The sequence below is a fragment of the Carassius carassius genome, chromosome 19, assembly GCF_963082965.1.
Source record: "Carassius carassius chromosome 19, fCarCar2.1, whole genome shotgun sequence".
NCBI classification, from domain to species: Eukaryota; Metazoa; Chordata; class Actinopteri; order Cypriniformes; family Cyprinidae; genus Carassius; species Carassius carassius.
This window is the reverse complement of record NC_081773.1, coordinates 18,514,888-18,540,289: the sequence shown is the minus strand read 5'-3', so window position 1 is coordinate 18,540,289 and position 25,402 is coordinate 18,514,888. Positions and strand designations below refer to the sequence as shown.

Below are 25,402 nucleotides of genomic sequence, written 5' to 3'. Positions count from 1 at the left end.
GAAAACAACTTAAAACCGACCGACTGTGTGAAGGTGAAGTTTCTTTACATCCTGAGGTAACTATGGAAAAAGGGTTACCCGTTCATTTGGAGGATGATGTAGATGGGTCTAGTTTTGTTCCCTCAAAACAGGTGGTTGGTGAGACAGTTGAAGGGGAACCACTTGGTATGACTTTGGCAGATAACATTTCTGATTCATCTGATTTCTTTTCTGAGGAGCCTGTCTCTCGGGAGAAAGCAGTATCAGAGGATCTTTTATCCTCTGTTTTTCATGTCTCTAGAGAGGACTTGATTGAAGAACAGTTAGCTGATGTAACTCTTAAACCTTTGTTCTCAATGGTTTGTATCGAGGGGGATATTGAGACTCAGCTACCCTCTTGCTACTTCCTGAAAGATGAAATGTTGCTTAGACGGTGGGTCAGTGAATCTGAACCCATTACTAAGGTTTATGTTCAAGTGGTAGTTCCTCTTAAATTTAGGCAGTCTGTGATCGGGTTAGCACATGATGGAGTGGCTGGACATATGGGAGTGAGGAAAACATATGATCGATTGCAACGCAAGTTTTTCTGGCCTGGTTTAAAAAGAGACGTGGCAAAGTTTATTAGAACTTGTCATGTGTGCCAACTCACTGGTAAGCCAAACCAGAAAATCCCTGTGGCTCCTCTCCAACCTATTCCAGCTATATCAAAACCATTTGAGTATTTGCTGGTTGATTGCGTAGGTCCTTTACCTAGATCCAAGACTGGTCATTGGTATCTACTCACAGTTATGTGTTTATCTACCCGGTATCCAGCTGCATATCCTGTCAGGTCCATTACTACAAAATCAATTCTAAAAGCTTTAACCTCTTTCATGTCAACATTTGGCATTCCTAGAGTTATCCAGTCTGACCAAGGCTCAAATTTTATGAGCCGTCAGTTTGCTAAGGCTTTGCGACAATTGAAAATCAGTCATAATATTTCCAGTGCATATCACCCTCAGAGTCAAGGGGCCCTCGAAAGATTTCATCAGACCCTGAAGTCATTGCTACGGTCATACTGTGTAGAGCTTGGTTCCGATTGGGAGGATGGGCTGCCTTGGCTGCTTATGGGAGTTAGAGAGGTTACTCAGGAGAGCATTGGATTTAGTCCAAATGATCTGGTATTTGGTCATGAAGTTCGTGGTCCTACTGCGGTTTTAGCTGATAACTGGATTCCTTCTGAACCCTCCCAAAATGTTTTGGACTTTGTGAGTGGTTTTCGATATCGGCTGCATGAGGCTCGAGCAATTGCTCAGAGGAAACTGGGAAAGTCACAGAGTAAGATGGAGAGGTTGTTTAACAAACAAGCAGTGGCTCGGAAATTTCAGGTTGGAGACCAAGTACTAGCTTTGTTGCCACTTGTAAGTAATCCTTTTCAAGCCCGTTTTGCGGGTCCTTATCCAGTCCTCAAATGCCTTTCTGGACAGAATTATCTTTTGAAAACCCCAGAACGACGCAAGGGAGTACAGGTTTGCCACATAAATCTTTTGAAGCCTTATTTTCCTCCTGCATCTTTTGTGGGGTTAGTAACCACTGTGTCAGATGATTCTTCACATTTGAGTGGGGAGGGAACTTCTTTTTCAGAGAGTTCCTCCTTGAATTGTATGGGGGATGATTGCGTTAATTTTCCTTCTCGAGGAGTTGTCGAAGGACGATTGAATAACTCTGAGATGTATTCAAAATTGGCCCATCATTTACCCCATCTATCTCCCTCTGAGAAAAACGACATTCTTCAATTAGTGGAGTCCTTTCCTCACTTATTTTCTGATGTGCCTACTTGCACTACAGTGATTGAACATGACATTGATGTGGGTTCTGCTTTACCAATTAAGCAGCATGCGTATAGGGTAAACCCTAGGAAACGGGACTTGTTGAAAAAGGAGGTGACTTACTTATTAGATCATAATTTGGCTGAGTCCAGCTTTAGTGCTTGGAGTTCACCTTGTCTCCTTGTAAATAAGCCAGATGGATCCTACAGATTTTGTACAGACTATCGCAAGCTTAATTCTATCACTAAGCCTGACTGTTATCCTTTACCCCGAATAGATGATTGTGTGGATAGAGTGGGGTCTGCGAAGTTTGTGAGCAAATTTGACCTTTTAAAAGGGTACTGGCAGGTTCCACTGACTGTTAGAGCAAAGGAACTGTCTGCATTTGTGACACCTGACGACTTTCTCCAGTACCGTGTTATGCCATTTGGGATAAATAAGGTGTTGTCTGGTTTATCTGACTGTGATGCTTATTTGGACGATGTGGTTTTGTATAGTTCATCTTGGTCAGATCACCTAGTCCAAATAAGGGAGTTATTTGTTCGTTTGACTGAGGCTTGTTTAACTTTAAATTTGGCAAAATGCGAATTTGGAAAAGCTACTGTTACCTATTTAGGTAAAATAGTAGGAAATGGACATGTTCGCCCCATTGAAGCCAAGATTGAGTCCATCTGTGCTTTTCCAGTGCCTACAAATCGCAAAGAATTGCGTAGGTTTCTAGGAATGGCCGGATATTATCGTGGGTTTTGCCCAAACTTTGCCTCTATTGTAGCACCCTTGACCGATCTTATAAGTACGAAAGTATCCTTTAATTGGACCACTATTACCCAACAGGCATTTGAGGGAGCCAAAGCACTGTTGGCTAGTGCTCCTGTGCTCGTTGCGCCAGATTTTTCTCAGCCTTTTTGTTTAGCTGTCGACGCCAGTGATACTGGAGCTGGAGCTGTTCTCCTACAGAGAAGTCAGGATGGAGTAGAACATCCAGTCTGTTATTTTTCAAAAAAAATTCAATGTCCATCAGCGGGTTTACTCTGTTGTGGAAAAGGAGACACTTGCTCTTGTTTTGGCCATCCAACATTTTGAAATCTATCTGGGATCGTCTGCAAGTCCAATCGTGGTTTATACTGACCATAATCCTCTGGTGTTTTTACACCGAATGAAGGATCGTAATCAGAGGTTAATGCGGTGGAGTCTCTTCTTACAACCATTTTCCCTGTACATTAAACAGATCCGGGGCAGTGAAAATGTCATCGCTGATGCCCTATCTCGCGCATGAGGATATATCTTTTGTTGTTTCTCCTTTTTCCCTTTCTCTCTTCTCCTTCTATCCTGTTTCCTAGGGCCCAGGAAGCAGGAATTAGGAACCAAGTGGAGTGGGATAAATCGTGGAGAATGCTGCTGTTTTTTAGAGGAATACATTTTGTGGGGGAGGTGTTACGCCTGCCTGTTTACCCCTACTGGCTCTGCTACACAGTGCAGACGTTAGTTGGGCAACAGGTGTATTCCATCCCTAATTAACTCACCATAGGTATAAAGACCTGTGACTTGGAGTGAGAGGTCTGTTTTTCTCTCACTTATTTCCTTTGTGTCTTTGTTTTTCCATATTTATTTCTAGTGCCAGGTATTGTTTATTTAGTAACCACACGTGTGTGTTTTTCCCCTAGACGTCGTTTTTTTTTATTGTTTAATACTGGTTTTGCTTGATTTGTTAATAAATTGTTTTTTGTTAAAGCATTTGGTTGTTTGCCTCTTTTATGTTGCGGTATATGAGCCAGCCGTAACAATCTCATTTTTATATTATTTTGTCTCCTCTTTCTATCCTTTCTCAAATGAAGCTACACACAGTGCAGCTTGCTTCTCGGCTCCACGTCTTCCTGTTCCTTCTGTTCTCTTTGGTCAGCCCACAGTTCCTGAGTTTGCTATTAAACAGTTTTCTGGTTACTCAGTTTTTAGCTTTGGAGCATCTCGGCAACAACAAATGCTTAGAGAAAATTTCAGTCTTTCGCTCCTGGGAAAACCGATAAGCAGACCAGTGGCCTGGAATGAGCTGTTTGAACTTCAGCATGAGGTGTTTACACATGATTTAATACACTAGATTATATACAGTATGTGAATGTGTGGGGGAATATGAACATATGCAATGTATTTGGATATAGGATGGATACTGGGAGTGTACTGACAGGCTGAGCAGGTTCCTCAACCTGGACGTGGACTTTTTGGCAAATGTCTTCCTTCAGGAGAAAGGCATCCGTTCTTTTGGTAAGAAGATTTCTTAGATTCCTGTTGCTGGTCTGGGCCATATTGCAGCTTATTCTCAGCAAGAACTGCCCATTTAGACAGCTGTTCATATGTGCCATTTAGGTGCCACATGTACCTTGTGAACACAACTGTTTCCAGAGAGAAACACTTGTGTGCCAATCATAGTAGACCTTGCTAGAATGAGAAAGTGCTTTTCAGTGTAAAGTGCAAAATGCATCAGGCTAAATCTGAATATAGCTTAAAATAATCAGATCTCTATTTTTCAGATCGTTTGTGAGTCCGAATCAGTAAATCAGTCACATGTTTTGTGTGTCAGGTGTAAAGGCTCATGCTGAAATTCTGAGGCTGGTAGCGTCTCTGCTGGTATTGCAGCTGATCCGGGTGAAGAAGCTGGAAGTGGGACGGCTGCTCGAGTCTCTCCTCCGTCTAAAAGAGTCCCAGGAGCCCAGGTACCAGCACACGTCCTCATGCAGTGTAGTGATTGACTCTTGTATCTTTGGATCCATGACTTTCTGCTCGTCTTCATTCAGACCGATGTACTGGGAGGCAGTGAAGAGGGCCGTGGACTGGGCCTGTCGGACAGACAGACAGTATCCGTGTGTGTGCAGCAGGCTGGAGATCGGCCAGGATTGGGAATCATCTACTCGTCAACTACTGGGCTGTGATCCTCCACACCCATATTCCCCACTCAAACCTGTTCTGGAGAGGCGTATGGATGTATCAGTCATGTAGAAACTAGACAAAAACATTCCTTTTCATTGACAGCTGTTGCTTCACTTGGTGTTAGCTTAATATTGCAGAAATGGCCTTAAAGTGCCTCAAAAATATATTTGGACTCTTTTAGTCACACTTAAAATTGCAAAATGTCAATCAAGTATTTTCAAGTAAATAATGCAAAACTAACTAGTTGACAGGCCAGCTTGATAACTGATTAAAATTGACAAGGATCTTAACAAGTACAGTTCAATAAATAAATTTTTGTCAAGTTTACTTTATTTTAATGAAACCGCATAATTGTATAATCACAAACCAAGTAATCACTGTTTTTATTCATTATACAGCTGTTTCAGTATATCAAGTTAAAGTAATTGAAAATGTGAAACGTTGATTTGGAAAATAAATTCAGTTTTTTATTTTATTATATACTTTATTTCAATTATTTAAAGTAATGTTTTTTATTATTTTCATTTTAGCTTGAGTTTTAGTTATCTTTTGTTAGATCTTGTTAGAATTTGGATCCATGACTTAGATTTTGTTGGAAATATTAGATCCAGCCCCAGACAGCTGGGGCCTCAATTAGAAAATATTGTGCAGAAACCATTCTAAATTTGATCTTGGGATTCATCTTTCAAATATGTACATTTGATTAAGAAAATGAACGTACGCACAGAAAACGCATGTACCCCTCTCTTTCATATGTGAAATCTATGAATGATCTTGAGCTTGCATGCAACTGGATGGTTTCAGCTCTCTGCCTTGTAAACAACTTCTAATTAATGTAATTTACATATAAAAGATCACCAGTCACCGTACAAATACTTTAATTTAGAACAGCGAGCTGCGAGAACTTACATTTTCAAAAACCTGGAGTGTGTACGTCTGCTCAGACCCTGATATGACGCTAAGCACTTTTCCACGTCAAAGACAGTTTTTACAAATATGAGCACTAGCGTGGATTTAAGCGTATGCACACTCTAAAATCAAATCTGTGCATACGTATGCTTTATAAATGAGGCTCTAGATCCTGTCAGAAAATATCTGTTTTGTCTGGTAACAGAACAACTAGTCAGTAAAATTGTCTAAATTGAAACAGCAAAAATTAACTTCTTCTTTCCAAAAACCTTTGCGGACAGATTTCCTGTAGATTAACAGATATTTGTGCAATAAATATTGTGATACTGAAAAAATTGTGTTATTTACTTTTAAGCAGTTTTCACTCAGAAATCATTTGTACATTTGACAATCAGTTACAAAGAATTGGCAAATAACACATTGAATTAAATGTCAAATTTTGAAGTAAAAAGACTAAAAAATTTTATATTCTTTTAAACCCTACTCCAATAAGTTTTATATAAAAACAAAAAAAAAATCTTTTTTACAGTACATCCTCAAATATATCTATTTTTCATTGTACATTTTCAAGTAATTTTCCCAGACCCCGCACCCCCCATCCCACGCCCCAAAAAAGAACATTTTGGTGCTTTAGGATGCAGTTTAAAATCTGGATCATACTGTTTTGAAACAAATAACTTCATGGTCCTTTGCATTCATAGCTTTATAAATACTATGCAGTGATGCAGTGATCCACAGAATATCACTATGCTATTTGAATCCACTGACACAATATCCACAAATTTTTTAAATGCTGTCTGCTATTGATAAGCATTAGGATTGATTTTATCATAACCTGAACTCTTGCTAAACCATGTTGCATATGCCAGCATACACTAGGTTCAGGCTCCTCTCTATATTTTTGTTAAAAGTTAAGAACACAAAAGTCACCTGATGTCTGCCTCCAAGAACACAATTGCAAAATATATTTTCCCACACACATTAATTACTGTGCCAGCATGTGTTTTTCAGCTGGTACAGTATATAATTTCTCAGTATCATACACCAATTTCACAAAAGTAACTCAAAATGACAAAGTCCTTAATCAAACACCACAAAACTTGACATAGCTCTAGTTAGATACATTTAGAAAGAAATGTGTATTGGCTTCTTCAAGGCAAATAATTTTAATTGTTTAATTTAAGAACTTTTTTTGCGTCTAATACAAGAACAGCTTTTTTCAAGGTGGACATTTTAAAAGTTTTAAAATAAAATATCAAGACTCACATTCCAATGCACTGCATTTCACTTTTTTTCTAAGGAAGTAAATGGCCATCAACTGTTTGGTTACCAGAATTCTTAAAAATATCTTATTTTGTGTACAGCAGAAGAAAGAAACCCATTTGTGTTTAGTGTTATGAGCACAATCCCAATTTATTAGATAAAATGGTTCATTCAAGCTGTGTGTTATCAAGAGTGTCAGGACTCACATCTCAGAGGTAATATTGACACAGGGAGGAGGTGCTGATCTCCTTCACTGGAAGTAAAGTTTGAAACTAGTCGGAAGGGAATTGGAAAGCGCTCATCCTGTTGATTTATTATGCCTTCTACAGAGATGCTGAGAGGAGTGCTACATCACTTCATCAGAGACACTGCTTAAATGTAGGAACAGGTCACCAGAATGGCTTCAATAGGACAAATAATCTTTAGCAGGTAAAATACTTTTTTTCAAACCATTTCAGGCTGAAAATTATAAAAAGTCGGCATTGTATTTTCATCAAATTCGTCTTTTGCAGTATGATTTTTCTCATAGTATTAATTTCAGGACTCATCATTTTCATTCTGGCCATTGCATTTTCAGGTTAGTAAAACGTTTTGTTTTAAAAATGCATTTGGACTTTTGATGTATCGTGTGCTTGTTTGTTTCCAAGTGTCCCAAGGTACTGTTGAAAGCAGAAGTCCCTCTACTGTGGGGAACCTCGCTGAGGATGTGGTCCTGGATTGCAGGTTCCTTAGCAACAGTGGCAAAGAGCAATTCAGTGATGTGTCAATTACTTGGCTGAAAGACTCTGTCAGTGGGGTGGTCTATGAATACAAAAACAAAGATGCCCAGCTTCAGGGGCAGAACACAAAGTTCAAAAACAGGGCTCAACTGTTCTCAGATGTGATATCAATGGGCAACGCTTCCCTACTGCTGAGAAATGTGAAGCTGGAGGATGAGGGTGTGTATCGCTGCTCTGTCAATGCACCAAAAGTCTCAGGAACTACCAGCGTTAACCTTAGAGTGGCTGGTAAATACATGTTTTATTCATTTCTTTCAAAAGTACATTAATGTTTAAAACCAGAGAATGTAGTTCTGCTTTATACTTCAGATACGCCAGTAGGTGGCGACGAATGACTCTTTATGAGTAAGTCACTGAAACTTTCACTCAAATGATTAATTCAAAACCCTGATTCATTCAGGAACAACACAAACAACTGGCTGCATCTGAAATCGCATACTTGGTGGGTGATAAAAATGCATGTGAAGAGAGTAGTATGTCTGAATTCACAATATTCATAAAACAGAAGACAAAAAGTCTCTGGATGACATAACTACTTCTGGCTAGATTCTGAAGTGTGCATCCAAGGGACAGTTTACTATCACATGAGGCCACGAGAGAATATTTGTGAATTACTGTGAAGTGACTGAAGCTGGTAGCTCACAACAATGACAGCATGACAAATGTAGTACATCCAGATTACATTCTTACTGTATGGAACATATTTTTAATGGCTGTTAAGTAGCCTATAAGAAGTATGTACTCAGGGAGTATGTGACTTTGGACACAGCCACTGTCTGTATGCTTCACTGAATCATTCATTTAAACAATTGATTCAAAACCCAGATTCATTCTGGAACTAATGTTTATGAGTAAGTCACTGAATCATTGATTCAAAGATTTTGTTTAAAACAGATTCATTTAGGAATGAAACACATGAAACTATTGGGGGAAGTCGAGGCCTAATGGTTAGAGAGTCGGACTCCCAATCAAAGGGTTGTGAGTTCGAGTCCCGGGCTGGCAGGAATTGTGGGTGGGGGGAGTGCATGTACAGTTCTCTCTCCACCTTCAATACCACGACTTAGGTGCCCTTGAGCAAGGCATCAAACCCCCAACTGCTCCCCGGGCGCCGCAGTATAAATGGCTGCCCACTGCTCCGGGTGTGTGCTCACAGTGTGTGTGTGTGTTCACCAGTGTTGGGAAGGTTACTTTGGAAATGTAATAGGTTACAGATTACAAGTTACCCTATTTAAAATGTAATAGTAGTGTAACTTTTTTAATTACTTTAATAAAGTAATGTAACTAATTACTTTTGAGTACATTTTGATTACTTTTATAAATTTCTAATGAATGTTAATTTGCAACAGTTAATCATCTTCAACCATTTTACACCATGCAGGTTTAACCTTACAGTAGAGCTCAATACTGTCAGACTTTCATCATTCTTCATCACCTGAATTAAGATGATCACATTTGAACACATCCACCACACAATCAGACTTTAGTAGTGCCTTTTACTTAGAGATTGATCTGAAGTTCAAAGCAGATTTAAAATCAAAAGAAATAGTTTATAGATACTGTTTTTGAAACCAAATCTTTGCATAACTACAGGCATCTAACTGCATCTAACAATGGTTTGGGGCAAAATAGTTAATAAAAAAATAAAAGCATATACATCAACTCAAATACGGTTATCTAATAAGCATGTGTCCTATTTTGTGTACTAAACTCCTGAAACATTGGTGTATTTTTGAAACACTGCTGTCTCTTTGTATATGATATGATGATAGTTTCTCAAAATAAGTAAAAAATGCTCATGAAGTGACTGTTCTAGAGATTAATTTCCATGAGGGGCGGACTGGGAAAAAAAATAGGCTGGGAAATCTCACACTCATACACCCACAACCCATTCTGTTACATGGACAACCCTATTTTGTGTATGGACCTGACATGAAAAAGATTTGAATCCTTAGGTTGGGGGACTTGCAACGTAATTAAGAGTTCTCTCCTGAACTGCACCTTCACTTCCATTATCCATCCATCTCTCTCATGACTTTAATACTGAAGATTTTTATTTGACTTTTACCATGTTTTGTAAGTGCAATTTTGTTTTTTTGGCAAATGAATTACCACTTGTATTTAATTTTACTACAAATTCCATAGTTAAACCACGGTTAGTGCCATACCATAGGCATTAATTTTCCTAAAGGTTGTGTTTTTGTATGCACTAGCTCCCCCTAAACCTATGATAAAATATGATGATTTGTCTGCTAACTTACTACTGTAACATTACAAAAGATAATAATGACGTCGTTTATACAGTATTTTGAGTGATTGCGAGCAATGTGCTGCTGCTGCTTGACTAAGTAAACAAAGACAAAACTACATTAGCATATTTACAGATGAAACTGACCTGCACCTGAAACCCTGAACAGAAGTGTCGCTTCTCTGCTCCAGCTGTGCGCTTACACATCTCACTCCGGTCTCTCTCTCTCTCGCATTGATTACTCGGAGTCTGATCCAAACCGTTCGGCGGAGGCGCGGAGAGCGCGCGAGCCCAACCATTGCCAGTCACGACTAACCGATTCATGATTTATTAGAGATTTAATTATCGAATGGCGGATTCGGAAATAATCGCTTTAGTATATTCGGCCTGCAATTATACAATAACAATATTAAAGTAGAGGGCCAAATCGTCTGCCAGGCCACCGGGAATAGTCCCGGTTCTCCCGATGTCCAGTCAGCGCCTGATTTCCACAGACACGCAGAATGTGCAGGATTCATATTCAGTCTTTTTGCGGCTTAATATTAACAGACATCAGTCCATATCGGGTTTTGATTCAAGTGTACTGACCTACTTTTGATTTATTCGTCCAAAATGTGGCATATTTCGTCCGCGTTATAGGCTGAATTCCATTTTTATGACTGGATTCTACGAATGTGTTTTCCGCTTCTCGAAGATTATGGGCCATATGTCTTAGTGCAATTTGGGAAAGAAATAAACTGTATTTGGATGTGTGTAAATATTCAAATGTAATCCTCTTTGTAATCGTTACAATTTTCATAAGTAACTGTAATTTAATTACTCATTTTTTCTTAGTAACTGTAACTGATTACTGTTACATTTATTTTGTAATTAAATTACGTAACGCCGTTACATGTAACTAGTTACTCCCCAACACTGGTGTTCACTGCTCTGTGTGTGTGCATTTCGGATGGGTTAAATGCAGAGCACAAATTCTGAGTATGGGTCACCATACTTGGCTGAATGTCACTTCACTAAATGCTCACTAAACTATTGTGTGTTGCTCTATATCTGCAATGGTTATTAGGCTACTTCTTCGGCTTTTCATTCATTTTTTATATAGCTGAAAATCATGATGAATTAGTCAGTGCATTTTTTCCATCATGTATCGTGTAATCAAAATATTTTACTGTACTTTTCTTTTGGAAATATTTCTACAACATTATAAAAAAAATACTTTTTTCTTATAAAAAATGTGTCCGTAAATCTTGCATCAACTCTTTTACTGTACCATACTTTGCCTTTAAATTAGTGGAATTATCTCCCACAACTATGTAAGATACAGGAAATTTCACTTTCCCTGTTAAGATCTGTTAGGATCTGAACCACTGAAAGTATATGTGCTCTCAATAAGAAAATATTTTAATCTAGAAGGTTCTTACACCAAGAGTTATTTTATAAAGTGTGAAATCTGTTACCACAATATCAAAAAGAAAACCGATTTTTTTCATTGATCACACTTTGTGTCAAACTCTATTGCCAAGGTAGAGTAACAATGCTGACAATGTGGTAACAGAATTGACAGTCCATCGGAAGGGTTACTTAAAGGGTCAACTCTGTTTATTAATAAAATTGTTTAAAATCTAATAAACATTATTGATTTATTTTTGCACCCTTATAATATTTCAACAACATTTCTTTTTTAACTGGATATTGTATGTAAAAATATTTGATCCAAGAGGACTGGTGAAATATTATCTCAGTTTCAAGAGATGGAATGTAAGGACTGTTTGTCTAATGAAACAAGAAGGATTTTTCCTGTTATTATTTATTGTTATTTCTACACATTGGCTAATTTGTCCATAACGCAGATGAAAAAGAATACCATAAAGACATCTGTTTTTTTCCTTAAAAATAAAAAAAGGAAATAACTTGTGTTTGCAAGCACTGAATTATTAAAACTAAATATATTTTCAATAAGATACTGAAAACAAAAATCTGTTAGTGAAAAGGTTTTTTTCCTAAAATTTCTGCAATGCCAGATGTATCTTCAATTATAGAATATATATATATATACACACACACACTCACACACACAAAAAGACGTACACAAAACATTATACATAATTATATTTATCTATTTATATATTTAAATGTATATCTGCTCTTATTGAATTTAGCTTTTCACTCAAATCTTTATATTGTTTGCAGCATTCTCAGCTCCCACATTTACTCAACGGAATGATGGGTCTCTGTTTGCTCAGGCTCATAAATGGTTTCCCCAACCAGAGGTTAGCTGGTTGAGTCAGAGTGGGCAGCTTCTAAACAGCAGCACCCAGTTTCTCAACAACACTGCAGGAATCATGCGAGTTGCTAGTGTCCTTGAAGACCCAGTAAAGGAAGATGACACCTACACCTGTCTTATCCAGAACAGTCTTGTGAAAGCTATCTCAGAGGCAACTATAACAGGTAAAAAAGTGATGCTGACAGAAAAAAAGTGTAAAGATAAAACCAATTATTAAGCAGGACTCACCCAAAATCATAACATTTACTCAGAGAATTGCATGTCAAATCAAGATTATAAAATCAAATTTAATGACAGCTTGGACACTGTAGATAAACAAACTGGATGTACATTAAATAGCGTGACACATGCAGATGGCTATGCAGAGCGAATAATGAGTTACAAATGCAACCTAAAAACTATGCTTCTGTTATAAAGTAAATGTTGCTTTTCTTTGTGGTTATCCTCAGCAAACAGCGTGACGGAGAGGACATACTTCATATTCAGTGCTGCATCTACAAAAGTGCCATCCTTACAAATTCTGCTCACAGTCATCCTTATGCTTTCTGCAATCCAGTAAAAAATCTGTAAAATTTATTAAAGCAAAAAGGATTTTTTTTTTAATTAAAACAAGAATATAATTCTATTTGGTTATTCCAAATATAATATTGAATATAATTAAATAATTAATAATATATATATATATATTGACTTTCATGAGCTGTAAGCTCTAATCATCGAAATTAAAACAAAAAAACTTTAAATGTTTAACTTTACATGTAATGAATTTAGAATATATGAAAGTTTCACCTTTTGAAATAACTTTTCACGAAATATTTTTTTTAGATGTCTCTATTTATATTACACAGTCTGCTTATGTAGAAACCTAGATGTAATGGATAGAAATTCAACTTTAAAAAGTGTGAATTATTCGAAATTGAATCCATATGAAACTTTTGTTATTAATTTATCAGCTGCTCTTGAAACATATGATATCATAGACTATGTAATCACATCCTGTTATCAAAAACTGTTCATATAAAATGTTTGCAATACCAATAAATATTGTGTTCTCATGTCAACAAGTTGAATTTCCTTTACACTTTTTACACAAGTTATCATATTAATTTCAATATTAAATCAGTAAATATTACTACATTATTAAAATCATTACATAATTAAAATCAAATATGTTGAATAATGTTTCATAATAATGCATAAGGCTAATTAATGTAAATGAGGGACCTGATAACAAAAGATCAGCTATTTAATAGCTGTCTAACCAATGCAATGATATTGCCAAAGCTACTTCCAAAAACAGAGGCATGGTTTTATCTTGGGTTTTTTTTTTTCATGTTTTATCTTTTTTATTACATATACCCTAGGTTATATTAAAGTCAATTCTCCTGGTTTATTCCATATAAAACTGAAACTGTAACAGAAAGCAGAAAATAAGGCATGAGCTGCATATAAGCAATTTTGACCTTTGGGTGGTGTGTGATCTCGTGTCTTGGTCTATGGGCTTGATCTGTCTAGCCAGCAGATGGGGACACCTATATTCCACGCGTGTTTTACAGGCGCAGGTTCCTCTTTTTACACGCTGGGACAGTGTCGGATTTCAGGCCACGCCTCAAAACCTGTACGCGCAATATGATTGGACGCTGAGACACGTCCTCAAATAACATGAGCGAAAAAGTTAACTCTCTCATAAGTTTGGTGAGAGTTGCATTTGTGTAACTGACAAGATTTACCAAAGCCACTTTATGGTAGGGTTATTTCATAAACACGCGTTATAGTAAAACAGAAAAACAACAACTACAATGTCACTTTGCAAAGAGCGATTAGTTCATGAAGAAAAGCTAGAAACAGTCTTGAGTAAAAGCAATGGAGACACTGGGAAGAAGTCCAAAGCGGTCTGTGGTGTTTGCAGTCGGATGTATCGAGACCCTAAAATCCTGCCCTGCTTGCACACGTTCTGCGCGGACTGCATTCGCCAGCGCGAGCCGTTCTCTGAGCGTCGCGTGAACGGCGAACGACGCTCGCCAGATGATTACACGCACCGGCGCAACTCTGGCTCAACAATCCTGTGTCCTGAGTGCGATTCAGAGGTGGATCTGCCCCCATCGGGTGTGGATGGGCTGACCACTGACCATCTCGCACTGGACGAGGTTTTCGCGGAGACGCTGCTGGTGGACTGCAAGGTTTTGTGCGACTTGTGCAGCGACAGCGACGCGGGGAAGCGCTGCGAGGTGTGCTGCGTCAATCTCTGCGACTTCTGCAGTCAGGCCCACAGGTCCGTTTATTAGAGGCTGTTTCATAATTAACATGAAATAAGTTGTTTATTAACCTTTATAGGCCATGTATAAATGTACTCGTTTAACAGAAATGGAGAAGTTAAAGCGATAGTACAAGTAGGCGAAAATACCTGAATGACCCAATACTTCCAGTGAGATCCTAAAGTAACGTTACAACGTTTTTTTTTTTTTAATCCTAAATATTTTTTTGGCTTTCTCTTTTATTTATTCCTTCCCTTTCTACCTTGTACCTATTTTGAAAAAAAATACCTGAAACTTTGTATTATGAGCACCTCCTGTGTCTGTTTGCCTTTAGAAGTATCGCTTTATGTATTCCCCAATTGTAAGTCTCTTTGGATAAAAGCATCTGCAAAATGAATAAATGTAAATGCAAAAGCAGTACTTACTCACAGTATTCGATTTCAGAGACCGTTTATTCACGGATTCACCCTTTACTTAAAATCTGGGCTCAAAGAAGTCAGTCGCACTCAAAATAACACTTTTTGGGGGCAGTTACGTGTGTTCAGCTCATAAATACCATCTTTGTGACATAACTATAATGCACCATGTTTCCTGTAATACGTAATGTTCAAACTCTAGTAATCTTCCCTGCAGGAGACAGAAGAGGACCTCCTCTCACTCGATCCAAAGCCTACAGGAGCTGAAGTCTCAGGGTCATCTCACTAGACCCGTCCTGTGCTCTCTGCATCCTGGACAGGAGTTACGGCTCTTCTGTGAGCCGTGTGACCTCACTGTGTGCCTGGAGTGTGCGGCCACCTTTCACCGTGACCACCACTGCAGCTCTGCCCATGAAGTCATCGGTCATCATGGCGATCGCATCAGGGATCTGGTCGTCAGGAGCTTAAGGCCCCGTCTTGGCCGTCTGGAGGAGTCTCTTAGACGCGTGGACACATCCCAGGAGGCGCTGCAGGCACGGGCTGACACATTGGCGAGTGAGGTCCGGGCATTTGCTCGCAGCTATGCCAGCGCGGTGGAGGCACATTGCTGCTCACTGCTGCGGTCACTGGAGGACTTAAGGTTGCAGCGCAGGAACCAACTCCATCTGCAGAAGGCTCAGCTGCAACAGGCCTTGTCTGACATCCGTGGTGGGGTGGACTTCGCTGAATGCCTGCTCACATGTGGTTCTGACGCTGAAATCCTCAGTGCCAAAGGAGTTACTGTGAGGAGACTGATGAACCTTGTGGAGTCAGGATTCGACCCAAACCCAACGACGGTCGCCCCTGATAATGCCAGCAGCATCTGTTTCCTTCCTCAGGAGAGTGCTGGAGAGGTGAAGGGATTTCCTGTGGTGGGAGTCATACATGCCAAGACTGTGGATCCCAGCAAGTGCACGATCCAGGGAGAAGGTGAGAATAGGGTACTATCTGTCTTCAATAGCTTTACACTTAATAGCTTGAAAAATGATTCATAAGCATTAAAATAAACAAGGTCACACTTTATATTTGGTGACCTAATCTACTATGTACATACATTTTAGATTAATCATAATAACTACCTCAATACCTGAGTGTGATTACATCTGTAATTAATTACTGTTATTAAATTTCTAATTACACTGTTGACCCATCGTCCCTTACACCTTAACCCATCCTTAAACCTAGCCATACCATCAGACCTGTCCGTAACCTTAACCATATCCCACCTCAAAAGAAGCAAAAGTGTTTTGCAAAACAATATGAACACAATAAGTACATTGTACTTATTATGATGTAAGTACATAGCAGTTAAGGCCACCTAATATAAAGAGGGAAAAAGATAAATATGACACGTGTGATGCACATACTGTAAGTTAAATTTAACTGCTTCAGTTTTATTATCGAGTCAATAAGTTGAATGGATCTGATTTATAAACAAATGTTTTACTCTCAAAAAAATGCTATCCTTATTTAATTTTAGCAGATTTGATTTTTGGATAATTTTCAAGCTTACCCTATTCAATATTATTAAATAAAAATCAGAGATTTTTTTATTTTTTATTCAGAAATATGAAAAGAAAATTACATTTTAAGTTCCATAGAAGAGTGTCACACACGTTTGAAATGGGGAAAAAAAATCAGTAAATGATGACAGAACTTTCATTTATTTTTTTGAGCTGCTTCTTTTAAAGTCAAATCTTAAAGTAAAACTGCCAGTTGTTTTATACTTTTATTAGCCTTTCTTCCTTTGAATTTGGTCTGTTTTAATGCTAAATGTTGTTACCCGGGAAGGACCTGCAGTACAAGTGTTTGGTTTGGTGACTTTACTCTGGAATTTTAAGCTGTGTTTGTCAAACACATCTTAATACATACTGGTAAAAAAAAAAAAAAAAAAAAAAAAAAATATATATATATATATATATATATATATATATATATATATTTATATATATATATATTTATATATTTATATATATATATATATTTATATATATATATATTTATATATATATATATTTATATATATATATATATATATTTATATATATATATATATATATTTATATATATATATATATATATTTATATATATATATTTGTATAGCCTGAATGCTCTGTAAGTCCCTTTGGATAAAAGCTTCTGCTAAATGCATAAATGTAAACAAATGACGGTTCAGTGAACATTCCTCAGAAACAGTACAGCTCAGATGAAATTGTGTATTTGTAGATTTCTGTGTGCAGATTATGTGACGAGATCTTTAGTCTCAAAGTGAGATATTATATCCGCTTTAGTCCCCTCCCATACACACATAGACATACATACACACCAAAAGGCCCAGGGCATGACACTGGGATAAACCGCAGACAACATTCCTGGCTACCTTGACAACCCAACCTTTTATGTACTGGTGCTCCTGATTGTAAAAGGGACACTTATCCAGCTCTGTCCCAGCATGCCACAAGTAGGTTCACAGCAGGAAGACAATACAATACTGTTTGCCTTTGATGTGCAGGTCGTACATGTCAGGGTTCCCAGTCCCACAGTCACCGAAAACAAGAAACTGTTTTTCGTAAGAGCTTGTGTGAAGCGCTATTGTGAACAAGAGGCAGTCCAGTTCAGATTTGATTATTTGGTTTTACTCCTTTACAATCCAAATGTCATACCTCGGAATGTGTTGTTCTTGTGAAACAACAGATTTCTCTCTGGTGACTATGCTGGACTTCTCCGCTCATTTAGTCTACATAAACTTGTCTCTTTAATACAGGTGACTGCAAGCTCATTTTCACATATGCCTCCATTCAGGCAACAACTGATGGCTAGCACCAAGTCCTCGTCCTATATTTTTTCTTTTTCGATAATCACTTGGATGCATGTCACAAGTCAGAAGAAAAGATCTGTTGCTGCTTCCGCCCCACATAGCCTGTGTAACTCACATGTGTCTGTCTTTGAATAACTCACAGGTGTGGAACGAGGTCGTGAAGGTCAGAGGGGAGAGTTCACTCTGGTTTGCAGGGACTCGTCCGGAGAGCAGATGGGCCGAGGTGGAGGTCCTGTGCTGGTCAGCATTGTACACACGGAGAGGAAAGGCTGGTGAGTTTATATGGGAAAACTAACACTAACACATTTTTTATGAAGTTACAGTAGGGTCAATAAAAGTTGAAGCGTAGGAAAAATATTACTTTCTAATTACAGATTCCTCTTGAACTATTAATGTGTCATTTAATCAAATTAACAGTTTTTGTTCAAATTTATTCTGAGATTTGTTTATTCATGAGTGAATAAAAATACATATTTTAGATCTTTTAAAATGTTTTTATTCAGGCCTGAATGTAAGATTTGTGTATTTCAATTGCAAATAAAATTAGGAAAATATATTCGGATTGCACAGTATTAATAAACTGATAAACTAAATGTGATGCATATTTGTCAACCTTATCAAAATGAAACAAGAATTCGATTTCTGTAATAGGAATAATAAACTGAATGCATTTTAAATACACAGCAACACAAGCTTGGAAAGAATTAAAGTGAAAACTCTATACATTCCATTATGTATCTGACTTTTTCTGTTTTTACTGTAGTGGAAGGCATTTTCTGAGCTCGTGCTTCAGATGTGCGTGCTCATGTATATCAGAAATATAAACTAAGATGGTTTAAAACACATGATTTCAACATGATAGACATATTTCATCAAAACCAAACATATATTTTAGTAGAGTATCTGAGGAACAAGCTGTAAAGGCACCTATTCCAGAAAAGAGGGCGGGGAACAGCAGCTAATTTGCATTTAAAGAGACATGCAGAAAACCTGTTTCTGCTCCCACTTAAAATAGGCATTTTCAAAATTATATAATAAATGATATGTGGGGTATTTTGAGCTGAAACTCCATATACACATTCTGGGGACACCTGAGACCTACTGTATAGTATATATTGTAAAAAGGGACATAATAGGTCTTCTTTATAACATTATTCAGACTGTGTTTTTTCATCAGTGTCTCTGTCACATTACAGCTCTGTGGAGGCGGCTGTGGTGGATAAGGGTGATGGTTCCTATGTTGTGTCCTACACCCCAGCTGAAGCAGGTCTCTACTCTGTGTGGGTCTGTGTTAAAGCCCAGCATGTCCAGGTAAGGGTTCATTTAAACCATTACAGCTGTGTCCAGGGCTTGAAAACGAAAAAAAAAAAATTCAATCGGTTCACTCCGAGCAGAATCATTATTTTAACGTTTCTGTTCCTGCGTTCCTCTGATAATATTACCATTCCGAAACAGGTTCGGGTGGAAGAAATACCAGTTATTAACGTTATTTTTTTAAAACAATTTTCTTTGCCTAATAATAATAATAAATTACAGCGTTACTTAACTCAAAAAGAAAAGGAAAAAAGAGAGATATGGTAATGTTAGCCAATAACCTGTTGAGTTAAGTCACAGCCAACTTCTTTTCTAGATTTTGGCCAAATGTATACAGACTACTATAGAAACAAACAAACAAAAAATATCTTTCAACACTTTAAAGACATTAATGTATTTTTAAGATATTTAATAAAGTTTGCTGCATTGTCAAATAAATAAATAAAATAAAAATACTTGTATAAGATTGCGTTTTGAGAGTGTAAAAAAAAAACATTAGTCACGTCTCACGTTGCATTTTATTAGCCCTATTTCCGAAATAATGAAGGCTAAAATGCCTTTAGACTAAAGCAAAACATTAACAAACATTCTAAAAACCATTATTAGTTTCTCTTCGAAACAAATCCTCTAATGTTTAGGCTATAAAAACGTCAATCCAAAACAAATGAATTTAAGGTGAAGCTGATGCCTACCTCTCTCATTCGGTACGAATCCAAATGTTTCCATGTTCGCAACGTATCTGGATGCTAAAATATGATTTATTATATATTGTTTGTACTTTCATCGACATAAAACATATATTTTTATAAAATTATCATTTAAATGCTATTTCTCTTAAATGCATTAACACTTACAGTCAGGACACTTCGATTGCATTTTCATTCAATGTCCCGCAATGAATGTAGCAAAATTCAATGTGCACATTGAAAATGCATTCCGAGTCGATCACGTGTCCGCCCCCTCCCAGCATGTCAATCACTGCGTGAACAAGGCGGGGCTTGCAGAAGGTCAGAGACTCAAATCTCAAGAAGAGGATTCAAGTGAGAGAAAATGGATAAGACCGTTGGTCCGTGTACGTTTTGATCATTTCGGTTTATGGCTTCAATATTTCATTCACACTTGTGGGCGGAGCTGAAACGCTGCTTTCATCTGATTGGTCGAATCGCTCCACCTTCAGCACAGTCTTTTCATTCCTTTAGACAGAGTAAGAGACAGTGCGAGTAAAGCACTGTAATGTCTGAAACCACCGCTCACTGTTAATTAGCATAATATTTGAATCCGATGATGCTGGCCACATAATTCGTGCTGCTGTGACTTGCAAGAGACCCCGTTAAATTATTTCTAGGTTATAGTATTGTATAAATATTGTCCCACTGATAAAAACAGTGCAAATAGTTCTGTCTCCTTGAATAACAGTGAAGTGGAAATAAATCTAGTTAAATTTATGAAATAAAATTAAATAGGATTTTTTGGGAAGGTAAGTCTGGCCAGTTATACAGCAACACGAGTCAGACGAGTCTGAAGATCTGAGCTGAATTTGGTGAAACAAAGTTCTAGTCTGTGTCAATTACTCTCATAATAAATAATAATAATAATGTTACCCGTATTTTTCGGTATAAGTTGCATCAGTCCAAAAATACGTCATGACGAGGAAAAAAACATATATAAGTCGCATTTATTCAGAACCAAGAGAAAACATTACCGTCTACAGCCGCGAGAGGGCGCTCTGGGGTAGGCTACAGGAGCACTGAGCAGCATAGAGCTAATTTTACTATTTTTATTTCAGAAATGTAACAATATTAATTTTTACAATTATTTATTAATGTCACACACACATACCTAGTGCCTTATGACTTAAAAGATGAGAATGGTAAATGTTACAGACATGGAACTGTTCAGTCTATTATTGATTTTTATTTCCACTTCACTTTTTTCCTAAGAGACAGAACTATTTGCACTGTATTTATCAGTGGGACAATATTCATACAATACTACAACCTAGAAATAATTTGCAGGTCTCAGCCGCACAAATTATGTGCCCAGCTACATCTGATTCAAATATTATGCTAATTAACAGTGAGCGGTGGTTTCAGACATTACAGTGCTTCACTTGCACTGACTCTTATTCTGCCTAAAAGAATGAAAAGACCGAGTTGAAGGTGGAGCGATTCGACCAATCAGATGAAAGCAGCGTTTCAGCTCCGCCCACAAGTGCGAATGAAATATTAAAGCCATAAACTGAAATGATCAAAACGTACACGGACCAACGGTCTTGTCCATGTTCTCTCACTTGAATCCTCTTCTTGAGATTTGAGTCTCTGACCTTCTGCAAGCCCCGCCTTGTTCACGCAGTGATTGACATGCTGGGAGGGGGCGGACACGTGATCGGCTCGGAATGCATTTTCAATGTGCACATTAAATTTTGCTACATTCATTGCGGGACACTGAATGAAAATGCAATCGTAAGTGTCTTGACTGTGAGTGTTAATGCATTTAAGAGAAATAGCATTTAAATGAAAATTTTGCCACAGTTTTTGCTTGAACATGTTATACATATCTAATCATTTCTGTAATTCATTTTAATTTTGCAACTTATAAAGCGTTAAAATTAGTTTTCATTTTACATATTAAAACTGGTGTATGAAATGGCAAATGAAAATTATGTAATATCATTTTCATTTTGCACCAAATGTTGCCCAAATGTATTGGAAAATGTCAATGTAAATACAGAAATTCATTGTCATTTTACATATTGCATTGTCATTTTGCATATTACATCCCAAATTGAATATTGCTATCTATACGCTTCCATAAAATTGTGTTGTGTGTGCGCATAAGGTCATACCAACACTGGTTGGTTATACACAAGCAAGACATTATTCAAAGTTGTCAAGCTTTTACAAAATAATTCAAATTGTGAAGCTTTTGCAAAAAAAGATAACTAGGGGCCCACTCTCTGCTGTTTCGTTTTCCTTTTCGAAAACTTTGGAACGTGTCACAATGAACCATAATTCAGCACATTTTTTCTTTCATTTCTTTAATCTGTCAATGTGATTTAAGCAAAATATATTTAGTGTATATGCCTATTTTCCTTTTTGCGTAAGCCTATAGGTTTTCTGTTTTCTCTGTTCACAGAAGCGCTGCAGGTGCGTGTGATCTGTTGAATTCATCTCACACTATCCTCAGATAAACTCTAAGGGCAGTGCATTGCCATTGTGACTTACCTATGATGATTTCACAGCTGAGCGGACATTTCACTCGTTGGCTTCAGCGTCACATTTGCATAGGACGTACTACTGGAATTCGTGATTGGTTGACAGCAAATTTCAAATATCAAATGGAACGATAAAATAACGTTATTAACCAGTTAATGGCCATTTCAAATTTTTGATTCTGTACGGAACTATAAAACTTGATTTAGTTTCTGTTTCTGTTCCTGGCAAAATTTAGTTTTTTTCCGGTTTTCGTTTTCGTTACTTGAACCGGTTCAGAGCCCTGGCTGTGTCTAATAATTGTGTCATTGTACTGGCAAGTTCAAACGAATATCAGTGATGCTGGGAGTTATATTCTAACAATAAGTGATTTGTAGGGCTCGCCATTTGTGCTAAATGTGAAAAGGAAGTTTAGACGGCACCGTGGCATATTCCATTGTTGTTCCTTCTGCTCCAGTGGGGGCGCTAAAGAGGCACGCTGCGGCTGCACAGGAACTATGCCAGGTACTGTTTACTCAAAAAAAAAAACATGTAATTAATAAAAAAAAAAAAATTGTGTTTTCACCTGATATGAATTTGTGTGTGTGTGTGCACTCAGGAGGGTTTCAGGGTTGTGGACATGGTCATAAAGGACACCCCGGTAAACCCCACTGGTCATGTTGTGGGAGTGTAGTGGAAGCCTCCGAGTGTGTTCTACATAACCTGGGCAGCGTTTCTCCTCGTGGACACCTCAGGACTGTGGAGCTCTGAGACCGAGCAAATATACACTCTGTCTGATCAACATAACCATAAACTCATAAACATACTTGAATCGTCTTAATCAGCCTGCATATAATTCACAATAAATAATAAATCACAAAGTTGCCCTTATTCACACAGTCTTTAAGCCTTAATTTGTGTGATAATCTGTTTTGTTGTTTCAGCAGTGTTAATATTCAGAATCATGGCAGTCTGATAAACTGCAATACACAAAGTATATTTAAAATTGTGTTGTTTATTGTACAAAGTGCCAACACTAAATACTTCAGTACTATCAGTATTGTAACAATTTAACTATTGGTTTCTTTACATATTTACAACCAGTTATTTTTAATCGCTGTAAAAGTTTAATATCTGTGGCATTATATTTTTCCAGATTTTATCTAGTAATATTGTAATGTCTGTGAATATTTTGATAATGTGTGTTTGTTTCATCTTTTATGATAATCAGCATGTTTCCTTTACCCAGTTATATAAGCAATGCTGTATGCCTTATTATAATGCTTTATTTTTAGATGTGTGCATGACTCCAAAGACTGCTGTTGTTATTGTATGCATCCATTACATTACTCTTGTCTTTTATACGCTCTATTGGTTCCACAGATTAAACAACATTTACCTCTCCGTGTGGTTACTAAACTGCCACTTTTCAGATTGTGTTTTTGATTCATTGTTAATGTGATATGTTTCACATAGTGTATACTGTGTAATGTGGTCTGTAAAACATCCATTACATATAGGGGTGCACCGATCATGGTTTTTCATGGCTGATACTGATTTTTTTACAAGCAAACTGGCCGTTTCCGATTACCGATTTTTTTGTTTTTCTTTAAGCAACAAACAAGAAAGAAGGAAAGTGTGCATAAACAAGATGTTTATTTGGTATTTAATTGGCCAAACTGGCTTTTGGCTATTGAAAACAATAACTGCAACCATCTGAAATTAACAGCAGTAACTGCACAATAAGTAGCCAACATTCAATACAAACAGGTGGTACAGACATCAGCATTTAGCTTTTGTTTTTGAATCTGGTTGAAACTACATAGAACTGGCCTTAAATTAAAAGATTAACTGTAACCATGTGAAATTAAAGGCAACAACTGCATAGTTCTACAATCCAAACAACACAAATCAACACACATTCAATAGGAGGTTTCTTAATCAGCATTCAGTATTTCAGTTTTTACATTTGGTTTAAAAAAAAAAGGTCTTTACCAGTGTCTTTATTTACAGACTAAATAAAAATATGCTATATAAATAATTATTCCAAAATTTTTAAATCAAATAATGTTGGTGCGAATAAAACAAAGATGCAAAGTGTTTTCATTCATCCAATAAAAAAAAAATTAGGGTAATGATTCACATCTATATTTTTTTAACTTGAGCCAATGAAAAATAAATAATATTATCTCAAGTTAAAAAATATAGATGTGAATCATTACCCTAAATTTTTTTAATTGGATGAATGAAACACTTTTTCTCTGTGTGCTAAAGCAGGTGATTTTTAAATCAAATTAAGTCGATGTAATTTTAAGGTAAAATAAAAATAATCATCCTATACAGAACTTTCGTTTACTTCTGGCTTTTCAAACGTGTATGCAAGTTCTAATTTACAAAAAAAAAAAAAGTTTTGTCACAGTTTAGTCCGTTTCGTTTCTCATCCAACACGTGAGAAGTTGATCTGAACATCTCCACGGTCTACTCGTGTTCAGGGTGCGGACCGGTACAGTATATGCTCGCGCAGCTTTAGTGCGCTTAGAAAAGGGACTCTTATTTTGTGCACCAGTACACCAACGGCTGATCGCTTCCTGCTATCTGTGCCTCAGACATGAAGCTCTGCATTTCCAGTGCTGGTCGGCTGCCAGTGTCCTACCTTCTTTTACTGTCTATGTGACCTACGCACAGATTTCGAAATACTTCCACACAAATGACATGGCGAACGATTACAATGAAGTCTGTGCACGCGGGCACACTTCCGGAAAAAACGGCCGAAAAAAGACCAAAAACCGGCCGATTGCCGATCGCCTATTTTAAGCAAAAACCGACCGGTTCCGATTTATGGACGGTCAACCGGTGCATCCCTAATTACATATACTTATCAAAATATACAAATTTGTATGTGGGTATCACCATCGCGTTGTTTGCCTTGCTTATGGAGTAAAATATTTCAGTCTAAGCCGTTATTGTTTGGTTCTTATCATATAACTAATTGTTTCATAGTGAGTCTTTCTAGATGTATTTCGAAGGTTTTTTTTATTTTAAAAATACAGATTTTTAGAAATCAGAAGTGATGGTTTAAAGTTTTATCGGCTGTTTGGACACATTCTGACAGCACCCATTCACTACAGAGGATCCACTGCTGAGCAAGTGATGTAATGATACTTCCCTTTCATAGGTCA

At 37.2% G+C, this 25,402-nt stretch overlaps 3 protein-coding genes across 5 annotated transcripts; all 3 read left to right on the top strand.

Moving 5' to 3' along the window:
- Positions 1-3,765: 3,765 nt before the first annotated feature.
- On the top strand, positions 3,766-5,471 carry LOC132095663 (protein mono-ADP-ribosyltransferase PARP4-like). The gene is made up of 4 exons (XM_059500794.1): positions 3,766-3,855; positions 3,944-4,046; positions 4,363-4,495; positions 4,577-5,471. The coding sequence occupies exons 1-4, from the start codon at positions 3,766-3,768 to the stop codon at positions 4,776-4,778; spliced, it is 528 nt and encodes a 175-aa protein (XP_059356777.1). The 3' UTR covers positions 4,779-5,471.
- Positions 5,472-7,168: 1,697 nt separating this feature from the next.
- LOC132094741 (V-set domain-containing T-cell activation inhibitor 1-like) lies at positions 7,169-12,748 on the top strand. Its single transcript, XM_059499391.1, has 5 exons — positions 7,169-7,310; positions 7,394-7,458; positions 7,529-7,888; positions 12,096-12,353; positions 12,639-12,748. Exons 1-5 carry the CDS (start codon positions 7,279-7,281, stop codon positions 12,746-12,748), a joined length of 825 nt encoding a protein of 274 aa, XP_059355374.1. The 5' UTR covers positions 7,169-7,278.
- A 1,073-nt stretch (positions 12,749-13,821) lies between these two features.
- trim45 (tripartite motif containing 45) lies at positions 13,822-23,626 on the top strand. Of its 3 annotated transcripts, XM_059500129.1 has the most exons (7): positions 13,823-14,461; positions 15,078-15,642; positions 15,739-15,829; positions 17,861-17,990; positions 18,915-19,029; positions 22,622-22,748; positions 22,843-23,626. In XM_059500129.1, the coding sequence occupies exons 1-7, from the start codon at positions 13,989-13,991 to the stop codon at positions 22,992-22,994; spliced, it is 1,653 nt and encodes a 550-aa protein (XP_059356112.1). In that variant the 5' UTR covers positions 13,823-13,988; the 3' UTR covers positions 22,995-23,626. The 3 variants fall into 3 exon arrangements, with proteins under 3 accessions (XP_059356113.1, XP_059356112.1, XP_059356111.1); XM_059500130.1 differs by having other exon boundaries at positions 13,822-14,461; positions 15,078-15,829; positions 22,702-22,748; positions 22,843-22,981; XM_059500128.1 differs by having other exon boundaries at positions 13,824-14,461; positions 15,078-15,829.
- The last annotated feature ends 1,776 nt before the right edge of the window (positions 23,627-25,402 follow it).